The sequence below is a fragment of the Aulonocara stuartgranti genome, assembly GCF_965226115.1.
Source record: "Aulonocara stuartgranti genome assembly, chromosome: 8".
Taxonomy (NCBI): domain Eukaryota; kingdom Metazoa; phylum Chordata; class Actinopteri; order Cichliformes; family Cichlidae; genus Aulonocara; species Aulonocara stuartgranti.
In genome coordinates, this window is record NC_138959.1 from 12,343,452 (window position 1) to 12,360,723 (window position 17,272).

General features: G+C 42.9%; 1 protein-coding gene and 1 long non-coding RNA gene across 3 annotated transcripts in view; one reads left to right on the forward strand and one right to left on the reverse strand.

The window, feature by feature from the left end:
* The window catches only part of LOC309713528, a 180,476-nt gene that overhangs the window by 139,861 nt on the left and 23,343 nt on the right, over positions 1-17,272 (reverse strand). The window lies entirely within an intron of this gene.
* On the forward strand, positions 9,572-12,337 carry LOC309713277 (zinc finger protein 503-like). The gene is made up of 2 exons (XM_082544795.1): positions 9,572-10,264; positions 10,748-12,337. Exons 1-2 carry the CDS (start codon positions 10,010-10,012, stop codon positions 12,185-12,187), a joined length of 1,695 nt encoding a protein of 564 aa, XP_082400921.1. The 5' UTR covers positions 9,572-10,009; the 3' UTR covers positions 12,188-12,337.

Here is a 17,272-nt window from a genome sequence, read left to right on the forward strand (position 1 = left end):
AGGAAGCTTGTTAGCTAATGCCCTTAGGTTAGACGTATTATCCAAGTCTTCCATGTAGTTAACATCTGTCATTGCATTGTAGCAGCTGGTAAGAAACAATGCAAAGGACTGTAGTGCAGTGCCGTCTTCTGGCTTAATTGTCTGCCAATCCAAGGCCTCCTTTATGTAGGCTTCAGCTATCTTAAAGTCATCTCCAAAAAACTCTTTGAGCATTTGTTTCGCCTTTGTATAACCCACTGAAGGTTCCATGTAGATGCAACTTTTAACCAACTCATGGGGTTGTCCACTCGTGTACTGCAGCAAATACTGTAGACGATCACGATTATTATCAGTGCGGTTTTCAATTCCATGTTCAATGGAACCGATAAAAGAGTTGTATTCAAGTGGATCTCCGTTGAAAGTTGGAATGGAGATGTCAGGTAATAGAGAAGCTTTGTGATTCTTTACCAGGTACTCAGTGACATTAACTTGCTGAGAAATGGCTTGACACAAACTATCGAGCACAGGTTCACCAGCCCTTTCAGTGCTTGGCGCAGGCACTGTCCTTTCTTGCATTGGTGTCTGCACATCGTCATCATCGTAGGGTGCAGATGAGACGTATTGCGATGTTGGGTGGAATGTGGTTTTAGTCTCAGTTTTGCCATTCTGATCATCATCTGCAAAAATGCTCATGTCTGGCTGTGTATCTTCATATTTTTGCAAAACTTCCAGTTTTGCATCTGACTCAGCAAGGGCAGTCTGCATAGCATGCATTTCCTTTTTAGCCTTTATTGCAGCCTCTCTTTGTTTTTCTTCCGCCTGCAATTGAGCTTCTTTTCCTTTCATTTCTGCATACCAATCCGCTTCTTCCTTTTCTATTGCCAAACTCTTCTCCAGAGCTGCAGCCTTTGCTTTTAATGCAGCACGCTCCATTTCTACCTTTAATCTAATAGAGGAAGATGTAGAGGAAATGCTTCCACGTTGTGATCCAGATCTACTGGAGCGTTTGCTTGCCGACTTTGATGACGTGGACCTATTATCTGCCTGCTTTCCTGTGTCGTCCTCTCTGTTCTGTTCAGAGCGTTTCATGACTTCATTCATCCACCCTTCACATTTCCAAAAGAAATCATTCAGTGACTTGTTCTTTGGATCAAACCAACTATTTTGATCTTCCAAAAATTCATCTTCACTCATAAGTTGTTGCAGTTCAGAATTTAGGCTAGCAAAGTCTTGCTGCAAAGAGCTAAAGTCAACTCGTAATTTATTTTTAACGAGGTCAACATTTGCATCATCTTCCATTAATTGCTCAATTTCTTTTTTCATGCCTGTTAATTGAGAGAGCTTATGTCTACGTGTGTTGACATTTCTAGTCTTGCAGTCTTCCATAGCCTTCTCAGTCATTTTTACAATCCTTTTTCCACTGTTTTGTTCATCCATGGGCAGCAAAATTCCAAACTCAATCAATACACATGCACCTCAGCAAATTGAAAAAGGGCAAGGCAATTTAAAACTTACGGTTTTCCATCTTCAGTTTTTCCTCGGTTCGGTATTTCCTTCTTACTTTATAATCAGGTGTTTTCAAACTCCATTAATCTGTGAAGAGCTGGTTTTTTGACTAATGTAGGTTTCCTTCGAATGGAGCCTTAGCTTGACGCTCCGCTTAGTCCCTCTTTCCATATCCAAAAAACCAAAAAACAAAACAACAGTCCTTGATAGTTTCTCAATATTTACTTTGAAAGTCCAAACAGGTACACAGCAACAGAATTCCAAATTACGAAAACTTATAAAGTTCAATTCAAAATGGATGAAGAGAGATTGCGAGGTCAAAAAACCATGTGGCTCCACTCTCCTCTCGCCCAACTTCCTGTTTTTTCTGCACTATCAAAATAAAAGCATACATTTCAAATTAAACTGCATGTAGGCTTCTACATGGGTTGTTCCTGAACATCCTTACCAAATTCCTGTCATCTGAGGGTGACAACCTGGGTCTTCTTTCAGACACTGAAAAAGTGGCAACATATCTGCCTAACTTAGACTTATGATGATTAACAGTTCTTTGAAATGATCTTTGAATCTGCAGTTGTTTAGAAGTGACTCCAAGAGACCTTCCCGACTCATGTAAATCTACAAGTCTCCTTCTTAGATCTTTACTGAGTTCCTTTGACTTGTTCTCAGTATTGGTCAATCCAATGACTTCTGTCAAACAAATCTTTTTTTACCCAGCAAAGCTGTAGTCAATCAAGTTAACTAATGAGAAGTTAATAGGCCTCGGCCTTGTCAAGATAAAAGCCACTGTAGAAACTCTAAAGTCATTAAAGATATGTGCTGTACAATGATTCCACCTGAAAAAAAGAGCAGTTCAAAGAAATTGTTCAAACCCAAAAGCTTGACATGCCCATGATGGATGTATGTAAACCTCTAACCACAACTGTACAAAGTCAGTGTAGTTTAATTGAGTTCATATACACTCAACAAAAATATAAACGCAACACCTTTGTTACTGCTCCCATTCCCCATGGGATGGACGTAGAGACCTAAAATTCATTCCAGATACACAATATAACCATCCCTCCCAAACAGTGGTCACAAATCAGTCCAAATGTGTGGTAGTGGGCACATCTGCTATATTGAGATAATCCATCCCACCTCACAGGTGTGCCACATCAGAATGCTGATCTGACATCATGAGTAGTGCACAGGTGTACCTCAGACTGCCCACAACAAAAGGCCACCCTGGAATGTGCAGTTTTTTGTGCTATTGGGTGTCTGGGGACCCAGAACCGGTCAGTATCTGGTGTGACCACCATTTGCCTCATGCAGTGCAACACATCGTCGCATGGAGTCTATCAGATTGTCAATTGTGGCCTGTGGAATGTTGGTCCACTCCACTTCAATGGCTGTGCGAGGTTGTTGGATATTCGTGGGAACTGGTACACGCTGTCGTATACGCCGGTCAAGCACATCCCGAACATGCTCAATGGGTGACATGTCCGGTGAGTATGCTGGCCATGCAAGAACTGGGACATTCTCAGCTGCCATCTGCCCTGAACAATGTGAACCATGATTCATCCGTGAAGCGCACACCTCTCCAACGTGCCAGACGCCATCAAATGTGAGCATTTGCCCACACAAGTCTGTTACGGCGACGAGCTGGAGTCAGCTCAAGACCCCGATGAGGACGACGGGCATGCAGTTGAGCGTCCCTGAGACGGTTTCTGACAGTTTGTGCAGAAATTGTTTGGTTGTGCAAACCAATTGTTCCAGCAGCTGTCTGGGTGGCTGGTCTCAGACGATCTTGGAGGTGAACCTGCTGGATGTGGAGGTCCTGGGCTGGTGTGGTTACACGAGGTCTGCGGTTGTGAGGCCGGTTGGATGTGCTGCCATATTCTCTGAAACGCCTGTGGAGACGGCTTATGGTTGAGAAATGAACATTCAATGCACGGGCGACAGATCTGGTTGACATTCCTGCTGTCAGCATGCCAATTGCACGCTCCCTCATTGCTTGTGGCATCTGTGGCATTTTGCTGTGAGACAAAACTGCACATTCCAGGGTGGCCTTTTGTTGTGGGCAGTCTGAGGTACACCTGTGCACTACTCATGGTGTCAGATCAGCATCCTGATGTGGCACACCTGTGAGGTGGGATGGATTATCTCAATATGGCAGATGTGCCCACTACCACACATTTGGACTGATTTGTGACCACTGTTTGGGAGGGATGGTTATATTGTGTATCTGGAATGAATTTTAGGTCTCTACGTCCATCCCATGGGGAATGGGAGCAGTAACAAAGGTGTTGCGTTTATATTTTTGTTGAGTGTAGAAATATAGCAGATATTTGTCTGTGAATCCAGTATGCTCAAACTAGACTCGAACTCTCGATGCAACCGTTTCCAGTTTATGTTGCATTTGAGAAAGTGTAATGTTGTACATAACTGGTAAAAACGGCTCTGAATAGTCGCCTTCCAGAAAAATTTCAAGAATAAATACAATGTGGAGAAACAAAATGCCAAAATTTTAGACTGATGATTTTAAATAAGCTTCAAATGAAGGCTGGTGGCTCATGATAGGTTTCGATGTTCAACATAACAAATCTAATTTACCAGAAAGCATCTTTTTGAAACCACGCCAACCTTATTTAGCTATTCCAAAACCCGATGCCAGATGTCTAAATAATTTCACCAGATCAACCCAAATTTCCCCTCTCAAAAGATAAGAAAGTGTTCTGAGTGACATTTCAACAGGCTGTTCCCAACTTCCAGCAAGATTGAACTTGCCTGAAGACAATGACAAGCTCCTCTCTGTCTGATGTCACTTCCCATTTCCAGGCCGACTGCTATCTGCTACTGGCTTCTGCCAATAATAGCTCATCAAAACAACACAACCCTTCTTGGCACCAAAATAAAGGCTGCGGTCCGCGTCTGTGCCACTCAGTTGTCAATTAAGACTCCTCTTCACACTGACACTTGTGACTTAAAAGAAACAGTCGAGAATGTGATGAATTTGAGCCGACAGATGAGAAGGCAGTGCGCTGCGTTGCAGTACCATAGTGCGCTTGAGATATGGATAACAACTGACACAACTGGCAGGTCTTATGAAGTTTGATTTCATTTGTCAGGCTTGCTTGCTCCCTCACTTTTCAATCATCGTGGTAATAGCTCATTCTGATCGCCTGAAGACACTCACTCTCACTTCCATTTAAAATGCAAAGACATAAATATAGTAGGTGCCGCTATGGGCTGCACATCAAGATGGCATTTGTTGTATCCGAGATTCTGTAAATTCATATGTTTAAATGCGTGTAATATAGGTATCAGCGAGGATACTGAACCAGGTTTTGGGTGGTTACAAAGGTGTCGTGATCTCTAGAAGTGACAAGGTTTTGCAAAAGAAATAAATAAAAATGAAAATACATATCACATAAACCATAAATGACAAGGAAATAACCATCAACCTTGGTATTTGATCGCTAAGTAGACAAATGGAGCAGTAAGTGTCCAAGCCTGTCTCGGCGAATACCTTGCATGCTTGTCTCCAGCCGACCACATGACGCTAATTCCTGACTGAAGCGCTCCTCCTGTGCAGCCCTAATCCTGCCTGTGAAATGTGACAAGATCATTCTTAAGGCCTACTTTAGTCTGAATAATCTGCCCATCACAGACATTCATCCCAACCTGCACAGTGCCTCCAGCATCATAACACGCTACCTGTATGTTTTCACCATGACTTAGGCGCCATAAATTAAATCTACACGAGCAAAATGTCGGTGTATGTCCATGTGGACATTTTACATTGATTGCACTGCAAACATTATGAACAGTGTCCAGAAGATTTACTGCAAATGATCAATTAATTGCGTCAAAACACAACAGGAATTCTTAAGTCATGATAAACAATTCATTAAGCTGTTTTTTGGTTTGTTTGTTTGTTTTATATCCTTGCAAATGCATTAATATCTTGATTTTTGGAAATGGTGATCCGACAAACAAGAAATTCGTCAAAATAAATAAGCCCGACCAAGTTGCGTGCCATAATCTCACGAGTGCTTTCCTTGTTTTCTTACAGCTAATAAAGTACAGTACAGTGGATCTCACAGGCGCTTCTTGAAGTTTCCACAAAGTTCTGTACCAATAATATGGCAGCTGTCAGATTGAATTGAGCGACTGGTTCCCGACGCTAACGTGAAGGTTAGGTGAAGTTAACTCTTCTTTACAGCATGACTACAAGCTGCCAGGAGCCTCACCTTCCCGATGGCAAGTGGACGACAGCATATAATCTCCACGGGCTTTACTTTCTACTCCTGACCAGCTTTAACTAATTGAGAAGACAAAGTGAAAAAGACCCTTCACTGCCACGATCTTGGCTGCACCTCAACTTTTCTAACTCTCTCAGTCATGCTGCGCTCCTGTCATCTGACTTCCGGCGAGACGGCATAAGTTCTTTGTGTCAGCTCCGAGTTGAGAGCTTGCAAATGAAGTCAACGCTGCAGTATTTGACACTCAGATTGGGGCGTGTGTGTGGGTGGGTGGGGGCGAGGAAAATATCTTGGGTGTAGTCAAGGGGAATGGGTATGACTTCTAAGTATCTGAAATGTCCTGTCTTAAACACATAATATCCGTAATACTTCCTGACACATTCGCCTATAACCTCTTATTCTGTGCCAGCTTCTGTGGGTCCCTTTTTTCTCTCTCTGGGCGTAGAAGAAAAGCAGTCTATTTTCTTGTCATATTTGCTTGAAAGGGGACTCTCAACTTGGAGTCTAATTTCCTGCACTTTAAAGACAGTCCACATGCAAGGTGCATTACCATGCTATCAAGGTGATGGGAGCAATTTCAAACTGTCAGTCAGTCATGGAAATATCAGAGAGACTTAATGTCTAGTGCAACCTGTCAAAGGCTCCTGTGAAGAGGTGGAGAGCATAATCTGAGTTTTATTCACTCAGTACCATTTACTTGTCAGTGTGGCTCTCTGTTTCACTCTAGATGGTAGCTCATAAGGAGATGGGGATATAATATGCCCATATGTATAGAAATATATATGTATAGAAAGTGGGAGAGAGCTACTTAAATGAAGAGGTCACTATGGCAGGTTTAAAAATGTATAAGAAGACCAAAGACAAAAAAGGAAAATGTAGAGCTGCTGCATATCAACAGAGAGCACTTATGTACCAAGTACCATAGCTTCAGCCCGAGTATAAAACTGCTCCATCTCGTATGATCTTACAGTGCTTGCTTCGCAGACAGCAGTTAGTTAAGGCTGTTAATTTCCCGATAGACGCACCACTCTGGGTGACACACTGGGGCTGTACTTAACCATTATTAATGTGACAGGCCTCACTGCAAAGCAAATCAATTAAACAGGAGCAATCACCATAGTCTGGATAACGGCCCTTTTAAGGCTGTTTTCATGTGACAAGGAGGTCCTCGATCCAGGCCTCTGCGCCGAGACCTGACAGGTCAAGAAAGCGGCATGAAACAATAGCACCTTCTAACCATCATCTCCCCTTTTTACCTGTCAGATCCAGTCGGCCTGTCTGGCTGCTGACGCGGCGTGCCCTGCGCCGCCTGCCACAAGGTGAATTTTCATGTCATGTCGGGGGAATTTCTTATTCCATTTGCTCGACATTATAATGCCGCATTTATCGACCATATCCTCTTTTTGAAAGCTATATGTCAGGGCGCCTGAGTTTTTGTCATTTTTTTCCAACAGATTCAGTTACTTGTCCCTTGTAATTAGCTCAATGTACACATGCAAGCATAAAGGGAGCGTAATATCAAAAGTGGAGCACGCACTTACTTTAGCGCTTTTCGGGCGATTCTTTCGCTTGTGACCTCTGAAGTGTCTGAAAGGGTGGAAGGAAAGCTGCTTTCAAAAAAACACCACTTTTTACACTTACTCACGATGTTGGTTGTCATTCCATTTTTTTTTATAAAAAGACAAAAAATTATATAAAACCAGCTGAAATATATTACAAGCATGCTTTTGTCTAATCAACCCTGTTGTGGAGACTATCCATCAGCCCGCAAAACTGAATTATGCAATACCCATTATATAATTATACATTATACAATACAGTCATGATAGAAGCTCCTGACAGGGTGACCCTAATTGCCATTGTTTTCCATTTTTAATAATCCCCAGAGATAAATTGTCAAGTCGTCTGCAGTGCTTCAGCACAGAAAAACCACCACCTGAAAATAAAACGAAGACTAAAAGCTAAACTAAAAACACAAAAAGTGCCACAAAGAGGACAGAGGAAAGTCTTCACCTCTGATCTCGCTTATTTTACTTCCACATGAATCCTCAATAAAAAATATTTTGATGGGCAAAATGTAGAACCGAATAAAAATTGTCAAAGCGATGTGAAAGATGCATTTCTTTGTATTTTCTTTGCCCATTAAGGCAAAAGATAAGCGTGGTTAACAGAACAGAACTCAGAAAAATAGAAAAGCTGTTTCTAAGGATCATTACTGAATGTGTGTTTTTAAAACACATGGATTAAATATCTAATTTCAGATGATAAATTAGGGCTATGTTTTTGGATATTTTTAATAAAGGCCAGAGAAGATGCTTTAATGAAGAAATGGATGCAAAAAGAACTGGGTGAATTAAACCTGATTTCTTTCTTTTTTTTATTTGCAGAACTTAAAGTTCAGACATTTTTGCTGAATTCATTATTAAATGTGAGCTGGAGGGAACTTTTGTAGAAGAAAACGTGAATTAATCCTTTAAAAAAATAAACAAACCCTTAATATTTAATAGTAAAGCCCAGAGATGTGCTTTCTTTCGGTGTAATCACCAACTAGAGGTACCCAGCCCTGCTTGTAAACGTTTGTATTTGCATGGATTCCGGGTGATTCATAAATGTGTCCTTGTGTGAAATACTAGCGGGAGATTTCAAGCTTTCTGTTTCAAAGTAATGAATTGCGGCGACGGAAAAAAAAGTGAAGCCATTTAAGGATAAAGCCGAGAATTTGGTGTCTGCCGCTGCGAGCCATCCATCACGTCCACAATAAAGGAGCTTTTGCCTGACGTTCGAAATTTATGGTCGCCCTTCTCTGCCCTAATAACTCAAAGCGCTGTGTCAGAGCCTGACAGCCGTTGCCGAAAACAGCACCCCTTTTATCAATCAAAAAACACTTGCATATGTTTAACTTTCGCCTGATCAGCAAGACATTTATAGGCTATTGAGTAATAAGATAAGTGGGTCTATTTCGATGGGAAGAAATGTGGACGCTTTAATGATTAATGGCAGCCACAAGAGAGTTTTTTTAAGCGCTCTTGGAACAAAAAAGAAGGATTTTTGGCATGAGTGCGGAGGAAATGTGGAGGTGTATTTTTTAATTTCCTACACCCAGAAAAAAAAATATAATAATGAATTGCGGCGACGGAAAAATTACATGCTATTAAATCAGTGTCTGTAGCAGAATTACAGCGCCATATAAAAATACCTTGGAGCTTATCTCCAATTAAACAAATTGCTGTTTTTAGTTTGACCAGACCAGGCGGTGTAAAGCGGCCCTGTGCGGTGATGGAGCGGTTAGGGGAGATAATACAACACGTATTATCTGCCCTTCTCGTGGATTCACTTTACAGCTTTTGACCTGAGCATGGCTGAGAAGAGGCAAAAAATAAATAAATAAATAAAATAAATCTGCAGACAGTTGACTGGCAGGACAGGGAACTGACAGATGACAGGCTGTGATTGAGGGAGAAAGTTGCCGAACATGTGAAACATGGCGATAGATGTCGCACACTGTAGGCAGGGGATGTGACCTTACAAGTCCCTCGCTTGATTACTTTTTATTGTTTTGAGTAACTGGGTCCAAAGACCGTCTCCTTTATTAACTGCAGTCTAGTTATGCAAAGAAGATGCAGATTTTAAAGCAGATTTTAGCCGCAGGCGATAGTTTGTCCACTCCTACTCTCTTCTTTTAGGGGAAATAAATGTCGGCTGTACAAACGTTTCAAAACAAATCTTTTCATAATCTTTGTCATCTTTATTCCCTGGTTCCCCCCCCCCCCAAAAAAAAAAACCCCCACACAGGATGCAGGTGCAGCGCATGCGTCAAAGTGCCAATTACGCAAAAGGCGCGTGTAAAGTCTGGAAATTAAAAGCGCTCGGAGTGGGTGAAATATGAAACAGACACCCGTGTGAGCAGGAAACGTCACATTACCTCGACCCTCTGATCACATCGGCATCTCTTTTTGATTGGGGGGCTGCACGGGCAGCAATCCGCGGACTGATTCAGATGCTGCTAGTGAGGAGGCGGAGTGATCCCTCCTGCCCGCAACCCACGTAAACCGTGCCCGCTCTCGGACCCACAGCCACAGTGTTAGAGCGACGCCGGAGATGAAGCAACGAGGCTGAGAAGCGCACGGATTCTGCTCACACACTCCGCGTCTCTTCCGAGGATTTAACTGTGATTTTCTTTTATTTCTGGCAGCGGCTCCAACCGTCAGACGTTTTGAGTGCTGGCTTGCTTAACCCTACCCATGGCATTTTTCAACCATTTATAGGAGAATTGGGTCATGATCACATCGCCCACGGTCTCTGTCCTGAGAAATAGCACAAATCTAGCGTGGGAGAGCGGCTCCTCGGGGGAGAAGGGAGCAGTGAAGATAAGCCAACTATCCGTCCACAACTCCGTCTCTCCCGCAGACCCTACTCGACAAGCCAGTCGTCTTCCCATAAAGGTTTTGAAAATGCTTACGGCACGGGCAGGACACATTTTACACCCGGAGTACCTACAGCCGTTACCGTCCACTCCTGTCAGCCCCATCGAGGTAAGCGCTACAGCGGTTAAAATAAAACACGTTGTTTTTATTCGCTTATTCTCAAACTACTGCGTGTTCACTCCGAAATTGCAGGACACCAGAGCTCCCGACACGACACGAGTGGACAAACTGTGGTCAAGATTTGTATTTAGGCTATGTGTTGAAATACAGTAATAAACTGTACTCTCGATGTTCTACTCACTTCAGACTTTAACGACCCTTTTATGCAAACTGATGCCAATATTTTGAATGTCATTCCGTCGTGTTGTACAATCTTATCTTCCACCTAATGTAGATCAGCTACGTGTGTGCGCCTTCCTCCTTTACATACCTATTATGCTGAGTTGTTTTGAGTTTCATCCCGAGATAACTTTATGCGCAGTGCGTAAAATGCGCGAAACGGACATATGTGACTATTTATCGCAAAATATTACATGTACGTGTGAGTGTTTTCCTGAATTTTTTAACGTTGTGTTTGTTTCAAATTCTCAGCTGGATGCCAAGAAGAGTCCGCTGGCCCTTCTGGCCCAAACGTGCTCTCAGATCGGCAAACCGGATCCGCCGTCCTCCTCCAAGCTGTCCTCTGTAACCTCCAATGAATCTAGCGACAAGGAGGCCAAATCCGGCCCGCTGAAGATGAGCGACATCGGAGCCGACGACAAATCGAGCTTCAAACCTTACTCAAAATCATCAGAGAAGAAGGACTCGAGCAGCAGCCTCAGTGGAGATAAAAACAGTTTCCGAGTGCCTAGCGCCACCTGCCAGCCGTTCACCCCCAGGACAGGCAGCCCCGGCTCCTGCACCTCCGTTTCTCCTCTGCCATCTGAAGGCAAAGCGGGGGACAAGGAGGAAAAGAAGGAGTCTGATAGCAATAAAAGCACTATGACGGAGAGCAACGGCAGCCACGGGATAAGTGGGATTACCTCTGACGGCAACCAGCAACAAGAAAACACATCTGGATCCAAGGCTGTTACATCAGACTCCATATCTGTAACCTCGTCATCATCATCCGTCCTCGGCTCCGGGCTGGTGGCCCCTGTCTCCCCCTATAAGCCCGGTCATACAGTTTTTCCTTTACCACCTGCTGGTATTTCCTATCCTGGAAGTTTAGCCGGTGCATATGCGGGTTATCCGCAGCCGTTTCTCCCTCATGGAATGACCCTTGACCCCACCAAATCCAGCAGCCAGCTTTTAAGCGCACAGTTTGCTGCTGCCAGCTCGCTGGGATGCAGCAAAGCGGGAACGAGCCCCTTAGCTGGAGCATCCCCACCGTCTCTAATGTCTGCTAGTCTGTGTCGAGACCCCTACTGCCTGAGTTACCACTGCACGAGCCATTTGTCCGGCGCAGCCAGCGCTAACTGCGCACATGACTCTGCGGCAGCTGCGGCAGCTGCCTCGGCGCTCAAGTCTGGATACCCGCTCATGTACCCGACGCACCCGTTACACGGCGTGCATTCCACGACCCCTTCTTTCAGCGGACATCCCTTATATCCTTACGGGTTTATGCTGCCCAACGACCCCCTGCCGCACGTGTGCAACTGGGTGTCGGCGAACGGACCTTGCGATAAGCGCTTTTCATCCTCCGAGGAGCTCCTCAGCCACTTGCGGACTCACACGGCCTTTGCCGGCACGGAGAAGTTGATATCTGGGTACCCGGGGTCGTCTTCTCTTGCTAACGCTGCTGCTGCTGCTGCTATGGCTTGTCACATGCACATGCCTCCAAACGGAAGCCCGAGCAGCCCGAGCACGCTGGCCCTCAGGGGCCCTCACCACCCCCTCGGACTCAGCAGTCGCTACCACCCGTATTCAAAGAGCCCCCTGCCCACTCCCGGGGCCCCGGTGCCCGTGCCCGCGGCTACCGGACCATATTACTCCCCGTACGCCTTGTATGGACAAAGACTGACGACAGCATCGGCCTTAGGATATCAGTAGTGACAGAGAATTACACATTTATAAAGGAGATTTAGGCCCAATGAGTTTTATATTGTACTTAATGCAGGGATTGGATCCAGGTGGGGATCAGTGTATTTATTTGCGATAGCTTCAAGCGTGACTAAAATAAAAAATAATTATAATATAAAATTTCAAAAGACTCAATGTGCATTATTTTTACACAGGAGAAAAGCGTCTTTGCAAGTTAAATAAAGTTAGGACCCTTTTTCTTTCTTTTGAGTAATGTGGAGTTTATTGTTTATTTGATTTATTGTGACTGGTGGGGTTTTGTAAAGCAAAAAGTTATTTTAAAATGTGCCTTACTCAGAGGGATTAGGGGGCTGCCAGAGCTGAGTGCGTGACGGAGTGATGGACGTGGAAAATCAATCAGAGCAGTTTCTTACAGAACTGCCATCGATTTATTTTATTTTATTTATTTATTTTTGGGGGGAGAGATAAACGTTTCATGAGGGTGTTTGATTTACCTGAAGAGTATAAGACAGCTGTTTGGTGAGGGGTTTTTTTTATTATTATTATTTATTTATTTTATTTTAAGGCTCCCTTTTTATTTTTAAGTATAGGGCAGGGTCAAATCAGGTCAACAGTTTTAATTTACAATAAGAGGATTTTCTCCCTCCAGTAACATCTTGTTTTGTTTTTGCTGTGTTAGTTTGACTATATATATATATAATTAATTATTTAACTTCCCCAACTTTATTTTATTCCTAAAGTTGGGGAAGATGTTTAATATCTCACTGACATTTATGGCAGAATTTTGAAGATACTCCCTTTTATTCACAACTGTGTTTTTGCTTCTGGTCTCACCATGAGGCTCATAATGGGGTTTTTAAAAGGGCCCAAGGATAGAGAAGCAATAACTGCAAAACCTTTGAAGTTACAGAGGCTTCTATGAGCATCTGCTGTTTTTATTTTATTAAGTTTTAGTAACAAGAAGCAAGAGAAAAAAAAGAACAAGAAAAAAACACCACTTGGTGCTGCAGCTACAGTACGTGTGTGTGTGTGTGTGCAAATGTGTGCTCAGATACAAAATCTTTTGGGCTCATCAAAACATGCTGAATCTTCTCAATCACACGGTCATGGATTATTGTTTCATTAACGAAGACAAATGAGCTGCTGATACCAGCGAGGCGCTCGCTAAACAAAGATTTACGATGACACCAGATGTGGGACGTTTCCACAGCTTTTGTGATTGCTGTAATGAAGCAGAGAGCATGAAATAAAGTGAGGCCTAACTATTTAATCAGCCCCCTTAAAACAAATCAACTAAATCAAGCCAGCAGTGTCATTATCCATCCTCAGTAAATCAGGCTGTTCTCCAGCAATAAAATCACCATCATTAATGGTCAGATGTCATATTCATCAAATCCAGCCATCCTTCATGTAGATGAGGCCTAAACATAGCTCAGTGATAGATGGTAATAAAGCTGCTAACCTATATTTCAGCACTGCGACCAGTCAGCCACCGAGTCGGCATAGATCATATGTGATGCATCTTTTTTCATTTACAAACAGCACATTAATATGATGTGAACAAATTGGGTCACGATCTCTGAACTTATTGCTCGAAGGCTGATTGATGTTTGACTCTGCTGAAGAAATTCACACATCTTCACAAGCAGATAAACCCGCTAATAAATGATTCAGTTTCAGTTCAATTTTATTAGCAGTGGTTAATGAGCTAGTTTAAATTTAAGGATGGGCCTAAAAGTCTGTGCGTGTGACTAGATTAAAGGTAGACGTGCTCATTTGCTTTGCGTTGTTAAGTTGTTTTTCCTAACTAAAAAAAAAAAAAAAGGTGGCTTAGTGGTGTAGTGGTTAGCCCTCTCCCCTCACAGTATGAAGGCCCTAGGTTTGAATCCACTGGCCAGCTGGGAAGTGTGCCTGTTGTTGTCCCTCCTGATATTTGTGCTTCCTCCCACAGACATGTTTCTCAGTTTAACTGATGATTCTAAATCGGCTGTAGGTGTGAATGGTTGTCTCTCTATGCTTGCAACCTGTCAAGGGTGCACCACACTTTCATCCAGTGATAGCTGGAACAGGATCCAGCCCTTGACCTGCCACCCTGAACTGTACAAATGGATGGACTTTCAAATAATCCTGAACCCAATGAAGTGAACAGCATTTTGTTGCTATCAGAAATGATACTCTAATTTGCCGTCTTTAGTTTTGAATTCAAATTAAAGGACAAAAAAGAAAAACAAAACATACATTAATCTGTTGTCAACGCAAACAGCAAAACCCTGGAGGTGTGTGAATGGTCCGCAGTGCTAATTCACTAACGATACTGTAGATTTTCTTTCTGTTTTAAGAGGAAGAAACAAGCTAATATCTAAAGTAGCGATTCCTTTTAAGCTATCTGCATTATGAGTGTTGTAGCATGATCTCCAGCCTTTGTGGTCTCATACAGCATCAGTGTAATATAGTAGTGTAGTGTGCAATATAACAATTGCAAATTAAGTAAGCCCGATCAAAACTGATATTTTCCTTTTTCAGCAGAAATGAAGAAGCAAACATTTGATCCTATTTGAAAGAGTGCTTATTAATAAAAGGTATGAAACAAATAGCTAATCTTCCATATTTAATTTTTTATTTTTTTTTTTAAAGCATGTCAGTCACATGGAGAAGTACACTCCTGCATTCAACAAACCTTCAAAATCCATAAAATTAGAATCAGGGGTTCCAGGTCTGTGCCAATGGTAATAACGTCTTTTGGGAGTGACAGGCAGAACCTGCCTTATTTAAACCTCAGACATGTGGTGTTCTTGCTATTGAAGTGTGTGGTGTCATCATGCCAAAGTCTAAAGAGGTTGCTTCAGAATTCTGAGTCTGGGAAAGGATTTAAAAGGATCTTCAAATTATTTGCAATAAATCACTGAATTGCCAAAGACAAATTCATCCCAAAAACAGACTCTTTGCAAAAAAACCAAAAAAATCCAAAAAGTCTCCAAGAACTTCCTAATCTGCTGAGTTTGCAGGTATCTCTCACAGCTGTTGGTGTCTGCGATCAGAAACAGAAAGCACAAATCTGACCTGCATGGAAGGCGCACCAGGAGAACAAGGAACGTTAGAGGAAGACTACAATTTGACAGCGAACAATTAAGCAAAGATCAGGGTTTTTGGAGTAGTGTGCTCCAGACAAATGCATTAAAGATGGAGTTCTCTGGCTGCAGTAACAGCAAAGACATCTGGCACAGATCGAAGACAGCCTCTCAGGAGAAGAACCTCATACCACCTGCAAAGCATGTTATGATTCGAGGTTCTTTCACTGCCTTGAGGTGCAGGCAGCTTGCAGTCACTGATTCAACTAAAACAAGTGTTTAAGATCACGTGGGGCCAATCAGTCCTGAAGCTGAACTGAAAACTGACTTTTCAGCAGGGTAATGATTCTTAACAAATCCCCAAAGAACATGAGGAACGACATGCAAGGAACTAGGAATCTTGCCATTTTGCAAGGAAGAGTGAGCAAAAAATTTCTACAAGTAGTTATTTCTGTTAAATGGCAAAATGATTACTTCTGATGCCAAGATGTAGCTGCTTTTTCAAAGATGAACATTATCTCTATTTAGATATCTTCGGTCCAAAATTTAATAAAGTTGCAAAATGAGGAGGCTGTGGGTCGTCAACCAATTGGCATGTTGATGTTTCAATCCCTGGCTCCATCAGTCTGTATTTTTAAGTATCCTCAGGCAAGACAGCAAACCCTAAGATGTGCCTGATGCATCCACTGAACTGTGAGTATTTGTGTGAATACGGTTTGAAAATCACTATAAGTACCAGTCCGGCTATTATACGAACTCAGTGATGGAATCGGCTAATTTTGTGGTTGTGCTGAAAATTTCCATTGGATGTACTTATTTTGTTTCACATAACTTTCTATCCCACCATGATGAAGTCTACCCATCTGTTTCCATGTGACAGATGATGTCTTTTCCACGTGTCTGAAAGAAAAATGCAGCCAGGAGACTCTGGCTTAGTGACTCCATGCTGAATCACGGGGAAGGCCCCACCTGTTCTGCTTTGAACCACACCAAAATCAAGAGCCACAGCCTATCACCTAAGGAGGAACAGGCCGGCACAGTACACCCTGGGAGAGACGCATGCCAACGTTGAAAAAAATGGTCACCTCAGCACAGCTGCGCGCCATGTGTTGCACTTTCCGTGGCAAGTTCTGGTTGAAGGCAGTGGACGCCATCGCTGCTACGCCGAGCTGACGTTCCCTCACAAAACGCCCACAGTCATGCATGAAAATGTCTTTTTTTCCAAATCAGCTCACGCAGATACATAAATCAACCAGCCCTCAAACACGTGTTGCCGTCACATAATGAATTTAACACCCTTTTGTCAGCAATATTAATGATCCAATCAAGGGATTTCCCCATCGCTACATAAACATTTACTGCTTTGAATAAACCTTCCTCGGTGCTCTGGAAAAGCAAGCAGGACTCTGTTTACAGGCACGAAAGGAAAAACCAATGACCTTTTGCGTGTTCAGCCAGCTGAGAAGTGTGTCTTCCATCTTTCAGAGAAACATGGTGGTTTATTTTTGCAGGAGAAAGGCTTTTGCCTCTCCAAACAAGCCCCATATTTATCATCACTCCATCATTTCCTGCCTTTGACAAGCAAAGTAAACGGTAGAAGCACAAAGTTAAAGCTGAGTCTTTGTGAGCCTTTGACCTTTGGAGCTTGTCTTCTATTATTAACCCTCCAGCGACATCATAAAATAAAGGAAATGAGTTGGTACGCTGAGATTATCTTAATGTGGAAGGCTTGGCATGTGTGTGTTCTATACTCACTCACACACACACAGACAAAAACAAAAAAAGCGTGCCTTTTTGAGCTAGAAGCCAGCCAATGGGAAAGGGAGAAAAGGGGAATTTTCCCTTGAAGAGTCTGTCAACACACAAAGCAAAGGAAAGAGCAACAGTGAGTTAAACAGTGGGCTCTTGTCTTTCAGCACTCAACATGCTCTATAATTTACACACCACTGACAGGGGCCATTTTGAAGTCTGTCATAGACGGCAAACTTTTTGTCTCCAAACGTCTTGCTCACAGTGAGTCGACTTC